The 17,923-nt window shown below is 39.1% G+C and overlaps 1 protein-coding gene across 3 annotated transcripts in view; it reads right to left on the minus strand.

The window, feature by feature from the left end:
- Nucleotides 1-3,513: 3,513 nt before the first annotated feature.
- adamtsl7 (ADAMTS-like 7) overlaps nt 3,514-17,923 on the minus strand; it is a 28,069-nt gene continuing 13,659 nt past the window's right edge. For 2 of the 3 annotated variants that reach the window (XM_036583752.1, XM_036583750.1), the window contains 8 exons: nt 17,437-17,583; nt 14,676-14,805; nt 13,334-13,547; nt 11,975-12,148; nt 8,311-8,484; nt 6,956-7,135; nt 6,177-6,321; nt 3,514-4,055 (listed from right to left, as the gene is read on the minus strand). In XM_036583752.1, coding sequence (XP_036439645.1) covers nt 3,916-4,055; nt 6,177-6,321; nt 6,956-7,135; nt 8,311-8,484; nt 11,975-12,148; nt 13,334-13,547; nt 14,676-14,805; nt 17,437-17,583 — 1,304 coding nt within the window. In that variant the 3' untranslated portion in view covers nt 3,514-3,915. The remainder of the gene's footprint in view (nt 4,056-6,176; nt 6,322-6,955; nt 7,136-8,310; nt 8,485-11,974; nt 12,149-13,333; nt 13,548-14,675; nt 14,806-17,436; nt 17,584-17,923) is intronic. The other variant, XM_036583751.1, reaches the window with a different exon arrangement.

Consider the following 17,923-nt stretch of genomic DNA (forward strand, 5'->3'; position numbering starts at 1 on the left):
TATCTTATTTATTTGGACTTTTTGTCTTATTTTTAGTGTTGCTCAAAGCTGTAAAGAAAATTAAAGATAAGTGTTTGCCATGTGATTTAAATACTTCCCCAGCGTTGATGGAATGATTTCTGTGCTCTGTGGTTATTTTGTCTTTGGTCTTTGGTTTCAAAGATCTGCTTTAGTGAACATTCTTACATTTCATTTGAATTTAGTTACCAACCTTTAAAGCTATTAAAGCAGGATTAGTGTTTCCGGGGTTTCGAAGTCAATTTCAACAGCATTTGCCGTCCGTCATTACAGTCCTTATAACAAGATGCACAGCCCCTGTGAGAGATTCAGCATGTGGCTGAAATATGATTATACTTGCTAAAATATTGTATACTTTAAATGAAACCTGACATCATTTAAAAGGAAAAGTTTCGGTAATACAGATGCTTTGAAATGTTTCTCTGTTTATAGTTAACAGTACGGCATACAGTGTCAAACTACATAAGCAAGTCTATTTAAGATGACTTAAGCATAGTGCTGATTGATGAAGGATAACTTTAGCTACATTAGCCTTGTAACTCCACTGCAAAACCATGAGCAAAGCAAATACCTCTCATGTCTTGGGTAAATTGAACACATTTGATCAGTCGTTACTGTGTTACTGTGCCAGTAATGAAGCAGTAAGTGCCTTCAGTATTCAGTACTTAAGTCAGGACTTTGGATAACTGAAAAAGTTAATCCTGATTAGCTGTTTGATGCTACTGAATATGACAAATTTCATTTAAAGAATATTTGAACACATTTTTTTTTAAATTACATTTCGTGAATCTGGATGAAGAGCATGTTGCATATACAAGTTTTACACTATAGCAGGCTAATTAAAGCCCTGAGTTCCTGTGTTAATGTGTTCACTGCCACTAGAGGTCACTACTTTGACACTACAGCATGAATTTCAAAGTCTTGAAAGGCGTCACCACAGCCCTGCTTTGCTTCCTAAGGGGAGTTGGCTTAATGGATACCATAGGAGACCCTGAGTTTCCTGTAGGACACCTTTAGATTCCATTAGGAAAAACATCAAATGCTTCAAGAATCAGCCAGAGGTCATCTGTTCACATTGTGATATCAAACAATCATAGAAAACAACAACACATGACGAAACCACTGGGAACCAAGAGAAACGCTTAATGGTTTCTGTTTTCTTTTCAGCAGAGAGTTTAATATTTTTCCTGCATAAACACATCTGATTGTTTTAGTAATAAACTCGTCATGATAATTACCTAATGAGTCGAATCAGTTACGTTAAAGAGAAGCAGAAAACTGTATGTATTATTGTGGCCCTCCAGTGTTGGTGTTTGAGTAGTCTCTCAGCCACGACACACATTTGGTGTCTGAAATTTGCTTCTTTAGTTTTGCACCCGAGTTATGAGGCTAGTGTAGCTACTAATATAGCTACAACACTGCTAGAACAAACAGCGTAGACCAGCAAAACCAGCCCATGTTGTATTTTGGATGCAGGTATGCTGGGTGACCAGATAAACCAGCACCAGACCAGCAAAGACCAGCATGGAATACATGCAATGCACGCTAGTCTGCTGTGTTTTTCACCAGGGAAGTAATAAAGCCTATGGAAGCCCGTTTCCGCTACTGGAGAAATATATAGCCCTGTAAAAGGTAATAATGAGAAACTTTTCAATAATAATGACTTAGTATCTCATTATTATGACTTGCTATCTCATAATAATGAGATTCTATCTCATAATGACAACTTGGTGTCTTATAATAATGAGAAAGTTTCTCATAATTATGACTTAATAGCTCAAAATAAATACTTATTAACAAGAAAATTGTCATAATTATGAGATACAATGTCATAATTATGAGAAAGTCCTAATTATGAGATGCTAAGTCATATGAGATTGAATCTTATGTGCTACTAAGTCATAATTATGAGAAAGTAAGTCATAATTATGACAATTATGAGATGCTAAGTCATATGAGATTGGATCTTATGTGATAATAAATCATTATTATGAGAAACTCAGTCATAATTACGACATGCTAAGTCATTATGAGCAGTCAGTCATAATTGTGAGATACCAAGTCACAGTAATAACGTAGTAAGTCATTATTATGAGACAGCAAGTCAAAGTTTTGAGCTGCTATGTTATAATCATGAGATACTAAGTCATAAAATGGAAAACTTTATTATTATGACTTAATAAATGGCTGTATATTTTTTCCAGTGGTGGAAATGGGCTTCCATAGAAGCCAGTACCCCACCATTTACCACTGTACAAACTGCCCAATGTCCATCACATGCTAGCTTCAAACTGTGTCTCTAATCTTAATCTCGAATACTGTCCTCTGTAAAACTGGATCTATGTACTTCACATAGCTAAAACCAGCCGCAGCCTGAGGCCTGCATTTTGTCCATTGCTTGTTAGCTACATTAGCTTTGTAGCTCCAGTGGAAAACTAAAGAAGCTAAAGAATCTTGGCTGATCGATTACATTCAGGGTGAGGAGGAACACTGTACATTTCAATCTTGCCCAGACTGGGACGGTTCAGGACTGTTAGATTCATCTGATTTTCTCACATATTCAACTCAGGCTCTGAAGGAAAGAGCACCAGCAGGCAAAACAGACTTCTCAAAAAAAGATTGTTTTATTGAAGCTTCGTTTAGCAGCTGCATATAGTTAAACTGTATTCCTCTGCTCATTTTCCAGCCACCCTCCACCCCACGAAGATCAAATTAAAAAATTAAAAAGGCAGCTCGTAAAAAGTAGCACTCAGATTATTTGATTTGCATCACTGTGTTTGTGTGCCTTATGTGGTCAAATCCCTTGAGCTTAAAACCTCTTCATCATCCAGCAGTCCAAGTGACTTCAGTCATGTAGTCATCCAGACATTCTGCACACTGCTGCCGTCGCATTAAACCCATTTATTTTACACCATAAAAAAAACAAAAAAACACCAGCTGTCTTTTACATTGTGTGAATGTCTTATTTTCACTTGGAATAACCACCCTTCATTTAGTTTCCAGCCAAAACGAAATTTGGTTAAAAAGCTACAGAGAAAATGGGATTCCTAGCAACCACCTGCAAGACCTCATAGACCACCAAAACTTGCCCTATCAGATAAAAAGGGACTTAAAAAGAAGAACATCTGCAAATCAAACAAAGAAGCTGCTGGTGTTCTCAGAACAATGGACTGACCACCCCACAGTCCAGACCTCAACATCACTGAATGTGTTTGGGATTATTTGGATTGTGAGGAGCAGAAAATGCAACCAACTTCTTAGACTGAACTTTGGAGGTGTGGAAAAACAGTCCTGCAGATTTCTTTGAAAAACTGAAAGTGAGACTCCTGAAAAGACTGGAAGCTGTAATAAATGTAAAGAGTGGGCACAATAAATACTGAAAAAATGTAATATATTTAGTTTATGTAATTATGTATTTATGTAATTTTCTTTTTTAAATAATTACAATTTTTTTTTTTTTCCCTGATGCTGAAAAAAGAACAACTTGTACTTGATGGCTGTTTTGACTGTAAATTGTAAGTGAAGGGTGGTCTCAGTACTGTACATTAAAGTTAGAGACATTTTTTTTCTTCTTCCATAAAGTTACTATTCCAGAGATACATTTAGTTATGACAGTGACATTTGGACACATTCTCATCCCTTTCTTTCATTTGCATGATCAGGTACTAAACATGTTGTGGCACTTTATTAATGGTTTATTCTTTCAAATGGAGAAAAACAAGGTGAGCTATGATGTCATTTAAGCGATACAGTAATGTTATCATATTCCAGAGACATCAGCGTCATATATGCCAGCCAGCCGGGGAGAAATGTGAGACAGGTCAGGACAGACCTCAGACAGGGACACCACATGAAGCCATACAATTAACAAGCAGTGCCGTATGTGGAATGATGTCATCACCTGAGGGTCCGGACTGTGTCCCTCTGAAAGGCTCGAGAGCAGGACGCGCAGCAGGCTGTGCGGTAATAGGAGTACACGCACAGCCGAGCCTGCACCACCAGCACACAGTTAAAGTACATGTCCCTGCAGGATTCATCTGGAGAGAGAGAGAGAGAGAGAGGGAGAGAGAGAGAGAAAGAGAGAGAGAGAGAGAGAGACAGCAGTTTAAAAGTGGAGTGCACTGTGCGTCCCCTAAATAATCAGTCTAGTTTGCATTTTTTATTGTTTGTTTGTTTTTAAATGTGAAGCATCTCATGGATCTGGCTTGTATATGACTAACTATCTAAGTAGGTTACTAACTAATGAGTAACTAAGTAACTAACTAACTAACCACCAAAGGTGCAACTCAAGTACCTGAAACTGTGACCTGTAATGTTTTCATATTTTTATCTAATAAGATATGTAAAGTGGCCAAACACTGAACTATAAATAATCATGATTATTTGTATAACAATTCGTCATCAACTTAAATGCCATGACAGCTGGCAGGCAAGAGGCGGTGACAGCGTTATCAGAGGGGAAGCCTCAGGGCCTTCTAGGCCTTCAGAGAATTTCTGGGAACTAAAAAAATGCATGTCTTGTATTTTAACTCTGCAAGTATTACAGCACTACTCTTGTTTCACTGTTCAATTTTGGATGGAAACTAAAGGGTTAAATTCTTGAAGTGGACAACTGGCCAATCAGGAGCTGCTTTTCTCTGTGGTATCTAGGTAGATAAAGCTAAGTGAGTTCTCCTATGGGTTAGAACTTAAAGAGCTGAAAAGAAGTCCTAATGTTAGATTAACCATTAGCAGAATCATGAAGTGACAGAGAAATCAACCAATCACGGCTTGAATTACAATGGATGGAACCAATTTTGAGAGAAAAAAAAGTCACTCTAGGTGTTCTGGAAGTTCTAGATACAGTTGTTAGAACAGGGAAAAAAGCAGTGGCAGCTCCAGAGCTCACTACTGAAAAAAACTCAATGCTAATATTTCGGTTACAAGCTTTAAGTAAAACATGTAAAGTCTTTTAGAAGCTTCAAATGTCTGTGTTTAATGGCCAAATGCACCAGAATCTGCTGCACTGTTTAAAATGGAATAGAAACAATTCAAATAAGAGCTAACTTTGGCCTTGTCAGAATGTGTTTATGCGAATCACTGTTAGCTTAGCGCTAACAAGCTACAAGAATCCTATAGGGACAATAGGGAAGTTAGCACTATTGTTGAGATGGGTTTTTTCCTCATGATTTGAGTTTTTGGCATTTAGCGTCCAAATTGAAGGCCTAGCTTAGAAAGGCCTAGGTTGGAAAGTAATTAGACCTAGAACCCTATGTTCTGTTGGTTCCTGTTTGGGTCAGTTCTTGTTTATGAATTGGAGTGAAAACTAACTATTAAGAAGTAGTAACAAACTACAAAACTACCTAAGTAGTTAACAACATAGCTAATTACTAAACTAGATAGGTAACTAAGCAGCTAGCTAAGTAGCTGAGTAACTAAGTACCTAACTAGCTAACTAACTAATTAACTAAGTAACCATCACTCACTCACTCACTCACTCACTCACTCACTCTTGTTACTCAGCCTGAAGATTCTCCAAAAGGGGAATTAGTACTATTAGCATTCAAGTAGCATTTGAAAGGGAAGAAACTGGCTTGAACCCACACCATAAATGTTTCATACAGTTTCAATACAGTCTAGCTCTAATTTGGTGTTGCCATTTCTTTTTATTTGGAGCATGATATCAGGTGCTTTCTGTAGTTCTACTTGTGGAAAGTTTTGATGTCAATATCTTCGAATAGCCGCGCTCAGTCACAAACAGCATGTACAGTTGTATGCCAAAGGTTGAACCCCAGGTCAGTTTATATGTTTTGATGATTTTCTAATTGGAAATAAGGTAACACATCCTCCACAGAGAACACATTTAAATATGGCATTTTCTGTTCATTTTAGTGCACAGATTCTATTTAGTTGCTAAGTTGAACAAAAAATTAATATAAAATCTAAATGGTGCCATAACTTTTGCATAGGACACATTTTATTATTTTTTCAACATGTTAACTTCAGTAAAGAGTAAATGTGTAGAATCGTGTTTCTTTGTTGAGGATGTTTCAACAAAACATGTCATGTGACCTGCAGTTTTTTGCATTTGCCTGCAAGTAAGAAGCCTGAAACTCCCCCTCTGTAAGTGTGTGAGTGGTGCTTCACAACAATGACACTGTGTGACCTGGTTCTTTTACCGATCTCAGGTATGCAGACGTGTGTATTACACTCTTCTCGTGTAGCAGGGGTCAGAACAGGGTCACAGCCATCACTAGGGGTCAGCTCGTCTCCTAGACAACGAACTTCTCGGACCTTGTAACCGCCTTCACAGGAACGAGAACACTGACAGGACGATAGAGAAACTGATGAGAGTGTGACACATTCATGTAATATTTATCCTGTAGTGATATCTAATGTGTGTGTGTGTGTGTGTGTGTATGCGTGTGTGTGTGTGTGTGTGTATGTGTGTGTGTGTGTGTGTGTGTGTGTGCGTGCGTATGTGTGTGTGTGTGTGTGTGTGTGATTAGATTGATGATGTTTACAACCACACAAACTGTGCAAACGCTTGTGGGTGCCGTAAAAAAGACATTACATTTTGGTCCCCAGAAATGACTGGATCGCGTCCTCAGAAATGACTGGATCGCGTCCTCAGAAATGACTGGATTGCGTCCTCAGAAATGACTGTGATTGTGTTCCCAGGAATGACTATGATTTGTCTCCGGAAATGAATTTGATTTGGCGTTCGGAAATGACTGATTTGGTCACCTAGAAATGACTATGATCGTGTTTCAGATATGACTTGTTCCCCGGAACTGACTGTGATTGAGCCCCCAGTAAAGACTGATTAAGTCCCCAGAAATGACCATGATTTGGTCCCTAGCAAAGTCTCTGACTGCGTCCCCAAACATGACTTCGATTACGTTCCCTGAACCGACAAATCGGCCCCGCTGTGTGTACATGTGCATGTGTGACGTACTGAACTCCAGTCCGTGGTGTACCACTGCGGTCCACAGCTCTTCAGATGGCACGGCTGTGAATCCGGGGGGCGGGGCAGATGGGAACAGTTTGTGCCCGAAGTGACTTCCAATTGGCTGTTGCTATGGATAACACAGACCACGCCCCGAGTCTGGGTGCCATTGCCGCACTCAGATGAGCACTGCGAAGCACAAGAAATGTATTAAACCATGAAGGTTTTATTATCCAATTAACTGAATAATGGTAAACAGATCAACCAATAAGAGAAATAATTGTTAGCTGCAGCCAAAACTTTTACCACACAATCTATGGCAGGTTGACCCATTCAAGTTTCACAAAGGCATTCTTTCACAGCAACTGTTGCCAAGTTGGACAAGTTTCACAAGAATGTTGGCAAAAATTCTTATTCAAACTAATTGCAAACTATCACGCACTCAGTTTTTGTCATAATACATTCCTACAGAGTACACTGAACATTTCAAACAATATTTTATTTTGGATTTTATGTTGTTAGAATATATCAAACATAGTTTTTTGTTATGAAACTGAGTTAATATTAGCATTGTGGCAAGTTGTAGGTTCTTGTTTCAAAGCTGCTTGGCTTTAATAGGTTACAACAACGCTCAACTTTCAGTGGAAACTCAGTGTCATTTAGCGACTCAAAACAAAGATCATAGTGGTTCGATGTGAATAATTAAGGTATTTAAAGTCACATTACAGTTTCTCATTAGGTTAAATAGGATTTTTGTCAATATTCTGTAAAGACTGTCCATCCTAGCAACAGTTGCTATGAAAAAAATGTATTTGTGGGCCAAGCATATCAAAAAATGTATCTCCAAAATAGTAATTTTACAAAAGAAAGCAAAAAACGTTTGTTAGTGTAAAGTTAGTAAAGACGTTTTATTCAAAGTGATTTTAGAGCATTTCTATTGGTGCATGCATCATGAAGTTTTCACACCATCTAAAGAACAGCTTCTGTGTTCAGATGATGTAGCAAAATAAAAATCGATAAAAATGGAGGGCTGAACGTTTGACTGAGAGCGTCGACTTTGGCAGCAGAACTTTTATTTCCCTATTCAAACCCCAAAATCATGGCAGACAAAGCTATTTACAAGCCATAGCAGTGAGCTCCATTAAAGCACTTAACGTTTCAAAACCATAACATTCAATTTGTTCAGCTTTAGGTTACAAACGACTCCATTTGTTATACATGATGTAGCTTCTGACGTGAGTGGCCACTTGTGTAATGTAGTTGTGATGCATATCCAAGTGATTTGTGCAAGTGGGCGAAGGCATGCGAAAAAAATGATCTGAAACAGGGCCCTGGGATTGTGTAAGGGGTGTGTGTGTGCGTACCTGTCCCCAGGGTCCCGTGTACCACTCTGTTCGGTGTGTGCAGGGTCCCAAGTTGCAGGGTGTGAGCTCCACTGGTTTGTCATCATCACAGTCATCCAGTGGGAGGGAACTAATCTGACTCATCAAACAGACCACTGACCTACTGCGACTGCCCACACCGCAATCTGCAGAGCACTGCACACACACACACACACACACACACACACACACACACACACATATTAGTCACCAAATAACCCCTTACACTCTCAGGACCGGAGCAACTTCCAATCTGTTGTCTAACGATAAGATCTGACAGGTCAAATAAGATTTCTCAGAAATTTCTATTACAGTAAATATTAATTTAAGAATTATATCAGTAACACTTCCTACGAATCCTGTATTACTAATGCCTTATTAATGCATTTATGAGGTGATATATAACATGCATAACTCATTATAATACTTCCTTACAAGAACTTTGTGGACACTAATGTTGTAATGCATTATAACAGTTCACAGAGCTTTATGCCAGCCTGTTACAGCCTTTAAGTACATGTTAAGGACATTTAATTTCAGTATTATACGTGCTTTATAAGTGAGGTTATCACATCTATTACAGGACGTACAGCGTGATTATGCTGCTCTATCTTCCAAATTCAAGAACTGCTTAAGGCTTGAATTAGTAAAGCTGGTTTAAAGCTGTAGCTAATGTTAGGTATATTACTAAACATGGCAGCTGTTGTTTACTGTTGTTCTGTACTGGCTAACATAAAGTAGCTCTCTAGGCTAACAGTTTAGTTAACTGCAGCAGTCTTGCACCTGTAGCCAGCTAGCCTAGCATTACAGTCTCTGGTTAGTTTAAAATAGACAAACTTTATCAAATTTACAAATTTACACTAAATATGAAAAACACTATTGAAGCAGTACCAGTCCACCAAAAATCAGCCCTTATTGTCTCACTCCATACATCCAGATCCGACGGCAGCGATACAAGAAAACCTTGTATCTCCATTTTTGAGTTTTTGACATAATTTGAAAAAATGCCTGTTGCCTTTTACATTGTATGTAAATTTCATGATGATTGGAGCAAAAGAAACGACCCAAAATGACTTGGAAAAAAGTCTGGTTCCATTGACTCACATTAAAAGTAAAGTAGGTTTTTTCCTTCTCCTGTAAAGTTACCATTTTAGAGATGCGAGGTTTTGTTCAGCAATATATCAGTCTGCTTGCTTGATAAAGTCGGCACTCTAATGACTGTATGCCACTGCTAGTCCACCCTCGGACCACCCAGATAACTGTCCTACATACAAGCTCTAATTTTTTAATCTCCTCAAACTAATTTTAAATGCACATAGCAGGGGTGTTGGCTGGGCCTGTAAAGATCCAGGGTTCAGCCCAGTTCACTGTAGAATTGTTCGGGATATCATCCCTCAGATTTTTTGAATCGACCTGTAAAATGTGCAGTTACTACTTTTTATTTAATCCCTTACAATCAAGGCTTATTACATACTGAGGCTTATTATTCAGTAACTACAGGGAGTTCAATGCAAACTGGTTGAGCTGTTCTTATAGAAGTGTGTAGTAAAACTTTGGGCCTGCTGGTGGTCCCTGCCCATTTAAGGGGTTCATATAAGGATTTGCACATCAACACAACATGCAGTGATTTCGCATTCTCTTGGTTAGATCTTATAAACAAAATCATTCAAAAAACAAACCAACTAAGAATCCACCGTAACATAAAGTGAAAAAATGTGGAGAATATTGCCATTCTGAAAGTCCTCTCCATGTTTCCTCTCTCTCTCTCTCTCTCTCTCTCTCTCTCTTTCTCTCTCTCTCTCTCTCTCTCGATGTCAACTACATGTCTCCTCTCTACAGTCTCGCTAACAGAGGAACATTTCATCTATAGTTTTACGTATTTTAGAAGCCGAATAGTCATTTGGCAAAACTCTTCTTGCCAACAAGAAACAATGTTTTAAATATAAAAGATCAGGCTAAAACAAAGCATTTCTTCTGGATGATTTTGTGTTCTGATAGACAGTTTGTAGCCTGATGGGCCATATAACATATCAGGTAAACTTTTTATGTACAACATTGGTTTTGCGTTGGGCTGGTTTTTAAATGAGTGATTTTTTATGCACACTCTGAAAACTATTCTGGAGTTTTAGCTAATAAAGGTAAGTAACCTGCATTACACTTTTAATCTTATTGTACCACATAATAATGAGTGAACAGAAAATCTGTTAGCTTGTTAAATCACCGTTACATGTTCAATGAACCTGAAATTTTACAACAGCCAGTTTACGTAATTACATAAGTTCATATAATTATTGTTTTACAGAAAAGTAGATTTTTTAGTAGATTTTTACTTTTCTCTCTATTGTGCCCTCCACTGTGTACCTCTCTCTCTCTCTCTCTCTTTCTCACCAGAAAAATCTGACTATAGGGTCAAACCTGCACACTTCGTAAAGGAACATGATCCCCCAGTTTTCCAATATATCTGTCATTTAGTCCTCTCTAGTTCTCTTTCCAACATGGCGATTATCGGCGACAAGGAGGTTGTCATCGTACCACTGCAGTGTAGTGGTGGTCCTTGCCCCTGTAAAGACGACCACAGGCTATGGTGATATAAACACACTTGTGAGCACTGAAGCAGTTCTGTAACTGATAAAGAAACCTACTGACTCAAAGTGGCAGATGGTATCGCCCTCCTTACCTTCTCTGTTTGGTTCTAAACTTATTGGAAAGTGACCCATCCGGAGCAACAGTAGTGAATATATTTAGTGACTGACTGAAGATCAGTGTTTTGGCATGTGAGTTAGTGGTTTGATTAAGCGTAAACTAAAACAGGACTGATCTTGTATCAGCACTCTACTGTGACTGTGTTTACAGTCGGTACACAAAATATTTGTGAACTGGAAGTCGAATTACATTTATGTCATTTAATGAACATTCTTCAGGAGGTGCTTGAGCACTAGCACTGCACCTCCTTCTATGGCCTAGGTAACCAACGTTATACAATTAGCAGTGTTGACTTTTGTCCTCCAGTTTACTTAATTTCAGCAATAATTGTGGTGTAATAAGAATTGCTGTAATATTGTACTGTAGTATTGTACTCCAATTAGGTACAGAATATATCCAATGCATCTATTTTACATTGCGTGGGTCTGTTGTATGCACAGAAGCACATCATTAACTGCTCTTTTATTTGTTTTTTTCTATCAATTTGCCACTGGGTCTAACCTTGCCACCCCAATGTGAAGGTTCTAGCTACACCACCACTTAAGGTAGACAGACATAAAAATCTGCAGTGGTCACTCAGGCCACCAAGCCAGTGAATCTGGCCAGAATTAAGAATTAGTGGCCAGAATTATAGAAAGATGTTTAGAGTGTAGAGTATAGTTTAGAGGAGCCCCTCATAAGAACAATGTCCATTTACTGCTATATTCATCCATTTTAAAGCTAAACCATAATAAACGTAAACACAGTTGGGGGAAATAAACCAAAACAGCAGATGAAAAAATTGGTTAAATAATGGTTAAAAAACCAGCTGTACAAGTTTGCAAAAGCTAACTGATGGAGTATACACTCCTATTAACTGTTATTGTCTATAAATAGCTTGTAGCTTCAGACACTCCATACACACATTACAGAGACCACAGTACTGCAGTGTGAACACACTCACCCTGTCACTCCAGTGCGTAAAGAACCAGCTCTGAGCGCAGACCCCCATGTCACAGTTCTCCAGGTGCTGCGGCCGCAGAGGCATGTTACACTCTTCATCAGGGACCACGTCACCCAGATTATCCACACAGACCACCTCCCTACTGCGCTGACCCACACCGCACGGCACCGAACACTGAGAGAGAGAGACAGACTAGTAATCAAAAGCTCGAACATTCTTGGTCGAATTATGTATTTTGTACATTTTTGAAGTCAAAAGAAGTGAACATAACTTCTGCAGCAAACTATCAAAAAATGACTATTTTCTGCAAATGTTATTTACATTTTTAAAAAAAAGAAACAAATAAGATTGAAATTGTGGCATGTGCTAAAGAATTGGACACCTTTCCAGCTGTAATACTCCCTGAAATTAATAGGCCTTAATTAACTCGTTTAAGCAAGTCAAATCAGTCAGCTGATGACAGTTCTACTGTGCAATACATTTTCTGAGCTAAAATCTTGTACTAACACTCAACAATCACAAACGAACCTGGCTGAGGATCTGAAAACAAAGCTAATTGAGGCTGCGAAGCTGAGAAAGGCTATAAAAAGATATCAACACACTACCAGCTCACAATTTCCACTTTTCACAGTATCATTATGAAATATCAGTTGAGGGAACTGTGGATGTCAAGGCAAGATCTAAAAGACCAAAAAAACCTTCAGACAGAGCTGCTCTATCCTGGCCAAAAAGGCAAAGCAAAACCCCCATATGACAGCCACACTGTTGCAAAAGCATGATCTGCATGGAAGTGTCATCAGAAGGAAACCTTGCCCCATCACAAAATCTAGATAAACCAGAGGCATTTTGTAAGTAAGTGCAGTGAATCAATGTAAAAAACTCTGTGTAAATAAAACACCAAAGGTATGTTTGAAGAAAAAAAGAGCAGCATTTGATGAAAAGAGCACCTTGCCGACTGTTAAGAATGGCATGTTCACATGCTGCATCATGTTCAAGCTGCCAAATGTTCAGTAGTTTTTTTCAAGTAGCCTCCTAAATACTTAGCTTAGAATATTCCACTGACTAATGTTAGTAATCTAGCATGAGGGAGGGAAAGCAACCATTTACTGACCATTCTGCTGCTTCAGAATTGACCGTAGCATGTTTTCTTTTCTGGTGGTGACATGCATATATTGCATGTGACTACTTTATCCTTCTTTTTAAGAAAATGCTCCTAGACTTTACTTCTTTTTTAACTTGTACTCCATAATTGTACTTTTTCTTTCGCTATCTGCTCAGCAGGGACTACATATTCAATAATGCAAATGAAAAATCATAGTGTCAAATAACTCTTTCAGCCATGGTCTCATCCACACGTACCGGGCTCCACTCTGAGCGGATCTGCCACTCGCTGCAGATCTTCAGCTGGCATGAGGCCGTCGTCTCAGGCATCTCCGTGTGCTCGCACAGTGCCGTCGCTACGGTGACCGTGCTGTTGCCGTGGCGCCCTCGGGTCTGGCGGCAAAGGACCTGCCGGTGCTGGACACCCAGACCACACGTCTTACTGCACTCTGACCACTCCCCTACATCCCAACTACACACACAAACACAGTCACAGTCACTGTTTTAGTGACCACGCCTATGACAACGTATTAAACCATGTCTTTATGGATTTTGCTTTGCTGGAATAGAAAAGGGTCTTCCCCAAACTTTTACCACAAAATTAGAAGCATATCATTGTCTAAAAATGTCTTTGTGCTGTAGCATTAACTTCACCCTTCACTGGAACTAAAGACTCTAACCATGAAAAACAGCCCCAGCCCATTATCCCTCCTCCACCAAACTTTACTACTGGCACTATGCTGGTGAGCAGCGTTCTCCTGGCATCCACCAAACCCAGATTCGTTCATCAGTCTGCTAGATAGTGAAGTGTAATTCATCACTTCAGAGAACACGTTTAGGCTGCTCCACAGTCCAGCAGCAGCATGCATCACAGTCCAGCCGACACTTGGCATTGTGTAGTGATGTTAGGTTTGTGTGCAATTGCTCATCCATGGAAACCTATTTCAAGACACTACTGACACACAGTTCTTGTGTTGATGTGGCTTCCATAGGCAGTAGTGAGTGATGCAAAAGAGGAACGGTGATCTTTACACGCTATGTGTTTCAACACTCGGCAGCCCCATTCTGTGAGTTTGCGTGGTCTACCACTTCATGACTGAATTGTTGTTGCTCCTGAACACTTCCATTTTACAATAATAGGACTTAAATTTGACCAGGGCAGATCTAGCTGGGCAGACATTTTATGAACTGACCTGCTGCATCCAATGAAAGAAGCAAAAACTCGAACATCTGAACACCAAACATGTCTTGGCTAACTGACTGCATTTGGGAAAATTTGTAGAATATTACATAAATTTTATTTCTTGCCAACCTATACCTGAAACGTGGTCGGTTTTGCACAGTACTGTAAGTTTACATAAAAACTTATACATTTATACCTGAAAATGTCAGCATTTGTAAAGGTACATATAAGTAAGTTACATATAAAGTTATATATATAAATAATATATTTATTAGTATATGCAAGTTATCTACTTATAGGTCTACTCCTACAGAAGTCCAGCAGGTTATTCGCCTGTGCTTTGTCCAGATGTATTCAAGAGCAGTCTGGCTATCAGTTGCAGCTGCTGTGAATGGTAACTGGGCTGCGGTCACTCACAAGGCTGGACAAAGCTGTAACTGGCAGTCTTCCTCCTGGGGGGTGGGGCGGGGGGTGTGGCCACAGAGGTCTCCTGGCACAGTGGTTTGAGTGGCTCTTTCCACACAGCTGAACAACACCTGCCGCCTGCCTAGGACACAATACACGTGCATAGACAGAGGAGAACTGTTAAACTGTTCAGAGAAAAATCTCATTTATACAGTTTAGTTGATCAGCCAAGGCATGTTTCACATCTGAAGTGAAAACAGGAGTAGAAGTCACTGTGAAGCCTGAATTTAGTCTATGTTTATAGATAGCGGTATGTAACACAGTGTCAGAAACCATAAAACAAATCTAGATTAGTGACTCGATTACTGAAATTACTAAAGTCTAGATTACTGAAAGTACAATTACTTAACAACTCAATGCAGTTTGATGCAAGTGTATGATGATTTAGGCATGCAGTGAGCTATCTTTACTTGCTAGCTACGTTAGCCTCGTAGCTCCAGAGTAAAACTAAAGAAACACCAAACATATCTTGGCTGGTTAGCTACATTTTGGGCAAGGGGAAGCCATGATAATTTGATTTTACAATCATCTATTGCTTTAAAGGGCCCATTTCATTCAAAAAAACAAGTGTGAAACAACGTATGCATTTCAAAACATACCCAGTCCATACAGTCCATAAAAAGAATGCTAAGCTGAAAAAGAGCCCGTTTTGAAACCACTGTTTTGTAATGTCACGAAAACCAGCACATTTACATACGTACACCCATTTATCCTACATTTAGCTCCGCCTACTTACACTGAAGTTATACGGAGTCTTTCAGCCTGGACTGCTTTTTCAAGGAAGCACAATACAGAGCAGCCAATCAGAACAGAGGCCATTCACTATACAGTAATCATTGCTATCCACCACTGCCTCAAGCCTTCATTCTGTTACCAGTGCATCAGTATTTGAATTTGAAGCTCGATTTCTACCGTTCTGTTTTACTAAAAAGGAAATGCCTGGACAAAGAAACTATAAATAATTTCAATAAAACAAATAAATTAATTGATTTATATGTGGACCTCAATTCCATGAGTACAAACTCATCAATGCTTTCAGAGTATTAACATTTTGAATGAACTGAACATGATAGGACCCACAATCAGAAAAGCAAATGAATAGTATAATACTGCAAGCATAACTATTCCCCTTATGCATTTTTAAAACTTGCTTACCTTTATAGTCAATGCTGAATAGATCACTGGCTGTTCCAGTTCCTACTACAGCAGAACTGTGTACAGTCAGTAATGCTCTGGACAGTCTATGCTGTGTTTGGCCTGAACACTCATTCATTACATCAGTAATAAACTGGGAATGTTTACATCTGACGTCAATTGGGAATGATACAGATGGGCAGGGCTATGGCTTCCTCTCAACAGGAGTGACTAAAAAATATGTCAGTGAAAGAAAAAAAAAAACTGTTGATTTGAAATGTAGTTATACAGTACTAGAAGCCAGGTAAAGTGGAGATTAGATTAGAGTGAAAAATGCATTTTATACTACAATTTTCTTAAAAGTCAGACAGAAACGATTTAATTATTACAGCACAACACTTTTTAAAATTCTAGTGAGTGTTGCTCTGGTCTCTTTGCTCGTTTCTAATGTCTGATGATATCTGTTTTGTTTTGTCTGTGTACAGCTTAATATGCAATGACAACTTTTCACATAAATCAGCCCACCACCACCCACAGTCTGAGCACATTGAATTGAATTGAATTCAGAACCATTAGCCAACTGTGTTTGCACACAGAGGAATTAGACCTCCGCATCTAACCCATCCTTGCCGTGAAACACCCACATACATGCACACTAGTGAACACACACTAGGGGGCAGTGAGCACACTTGCCCGGAGCAGTGTGCAGCCCTATCCAAAGCGCCCGGGAAGCAGTTAGGGGTTAGGTGCCTCGCTCAAGGGCACTTCAGTCACGTACTGTCGGCCAAGGGGATCGAACCGGCGACCTTCTGGTCACAAGAGAAAAACGAATGAAAGTTGAATGCTACACAGTTATTCATATTAGTTGTCCAAAAAGCCTGGACACAACCTTACTAGACTAGATTTAGTATCCCAGCCTTACACTAACATATACCTCTAAAACTGTGCAGAAAACCTTTCTACAGGTTTTATACAGATAAACAATATGGGATGACACCTTTGCTTAAAGATGGCATTTTTCTGCAAATGTTAACGCACAATTTCTATTTATTGGGAACAACAAATTAACATATTGGGAAAAAAAGAAAACATAAAACATAAAGGTTCCATAACTTTTGCACAAGACACATTTTATTTTTTTTTATTCCAATATGTTAAATTCAGCAAATAAATATAAATAACTGTGCAATAGAACATACAGAAATGTGTTCCCTGTAGAGGAAGTGTTAACTTGTTTTTGTAAACGTTCCTTTAAGACAGATATATATAAATGATCTCTGTTCTGATTGGCTGCCCTGTATTAGACCTCATCAGCCGTCAAAGAGCAGTCCAGGCTGAAATGCACAAAACCAATAATTAAGATCGGATAAAATACTCTAAATAAACCTAAGCCAGTGGATCTGGATGCTTTAGAAGGCAACAACAACTACAGATAATCTGCAGTAACAACACTCCACAGCACTTCAACATCAATGGGCTACACTACTCTGGGCTGAATGGCCGGTCATTTGTAAATGTGTTCATGGTTGGGACATCTTTAAGGGGCTCTTTAGGGACTTTATGGTTATGCTACCCCTACCTGCCCCACAGGTGGCGCTGCAGGGGGTGGTTGTCATGGCAACCCAACTGTAGAGAGGGAGAGGTCTGGGGGTTGAGGGGTCAGAGGGCACCAGATTAGGGTGCACTTGGCGTGCTGTCTCACCATTTTCCAGCCCATGGTTCTCTGCTGACCGAAGGAGGGAGAAAGAGATTTTATTAAAAAAAAAGGCTCAAGATTAGCTTTTGGTTGCTGAGGTTAAAGTTTACTTCATGTACTTTTTACATGCTTTTTATATTGTAGATTTTAATTGTAGTTTCATTTCAAAATGTACTTCCAAACACTACATACATTAATCAAAAATGTTTTTCATGTTTTTGAGAAATGCACTTCATAAATATCTTTTCCGTATGGGTAGGTACAGTAATGAGATGGGGTTAGCTTTTTGTTTTCAGGGGTTATGGTTAGCATTCGTTAGCATTTAGCTATACTCAGACAGTTAGCATCTATATTTACATTCAACAGAAGG

Source organism: Colossoma macropomum, unplaced genomic scaffold (genome assembly GCF_904425465.1).
Source record: "Colossoma macropomum unplaced genomic scaffold, Colossoma_macropomum, whole genome shotgun sequence".
Lineage (NCBI taxonomy): Eukaryota > Metazoa > Chordata > Actinopteri > Characiformes > Serrasalmidae > Colossoma > Colossoma macropomum.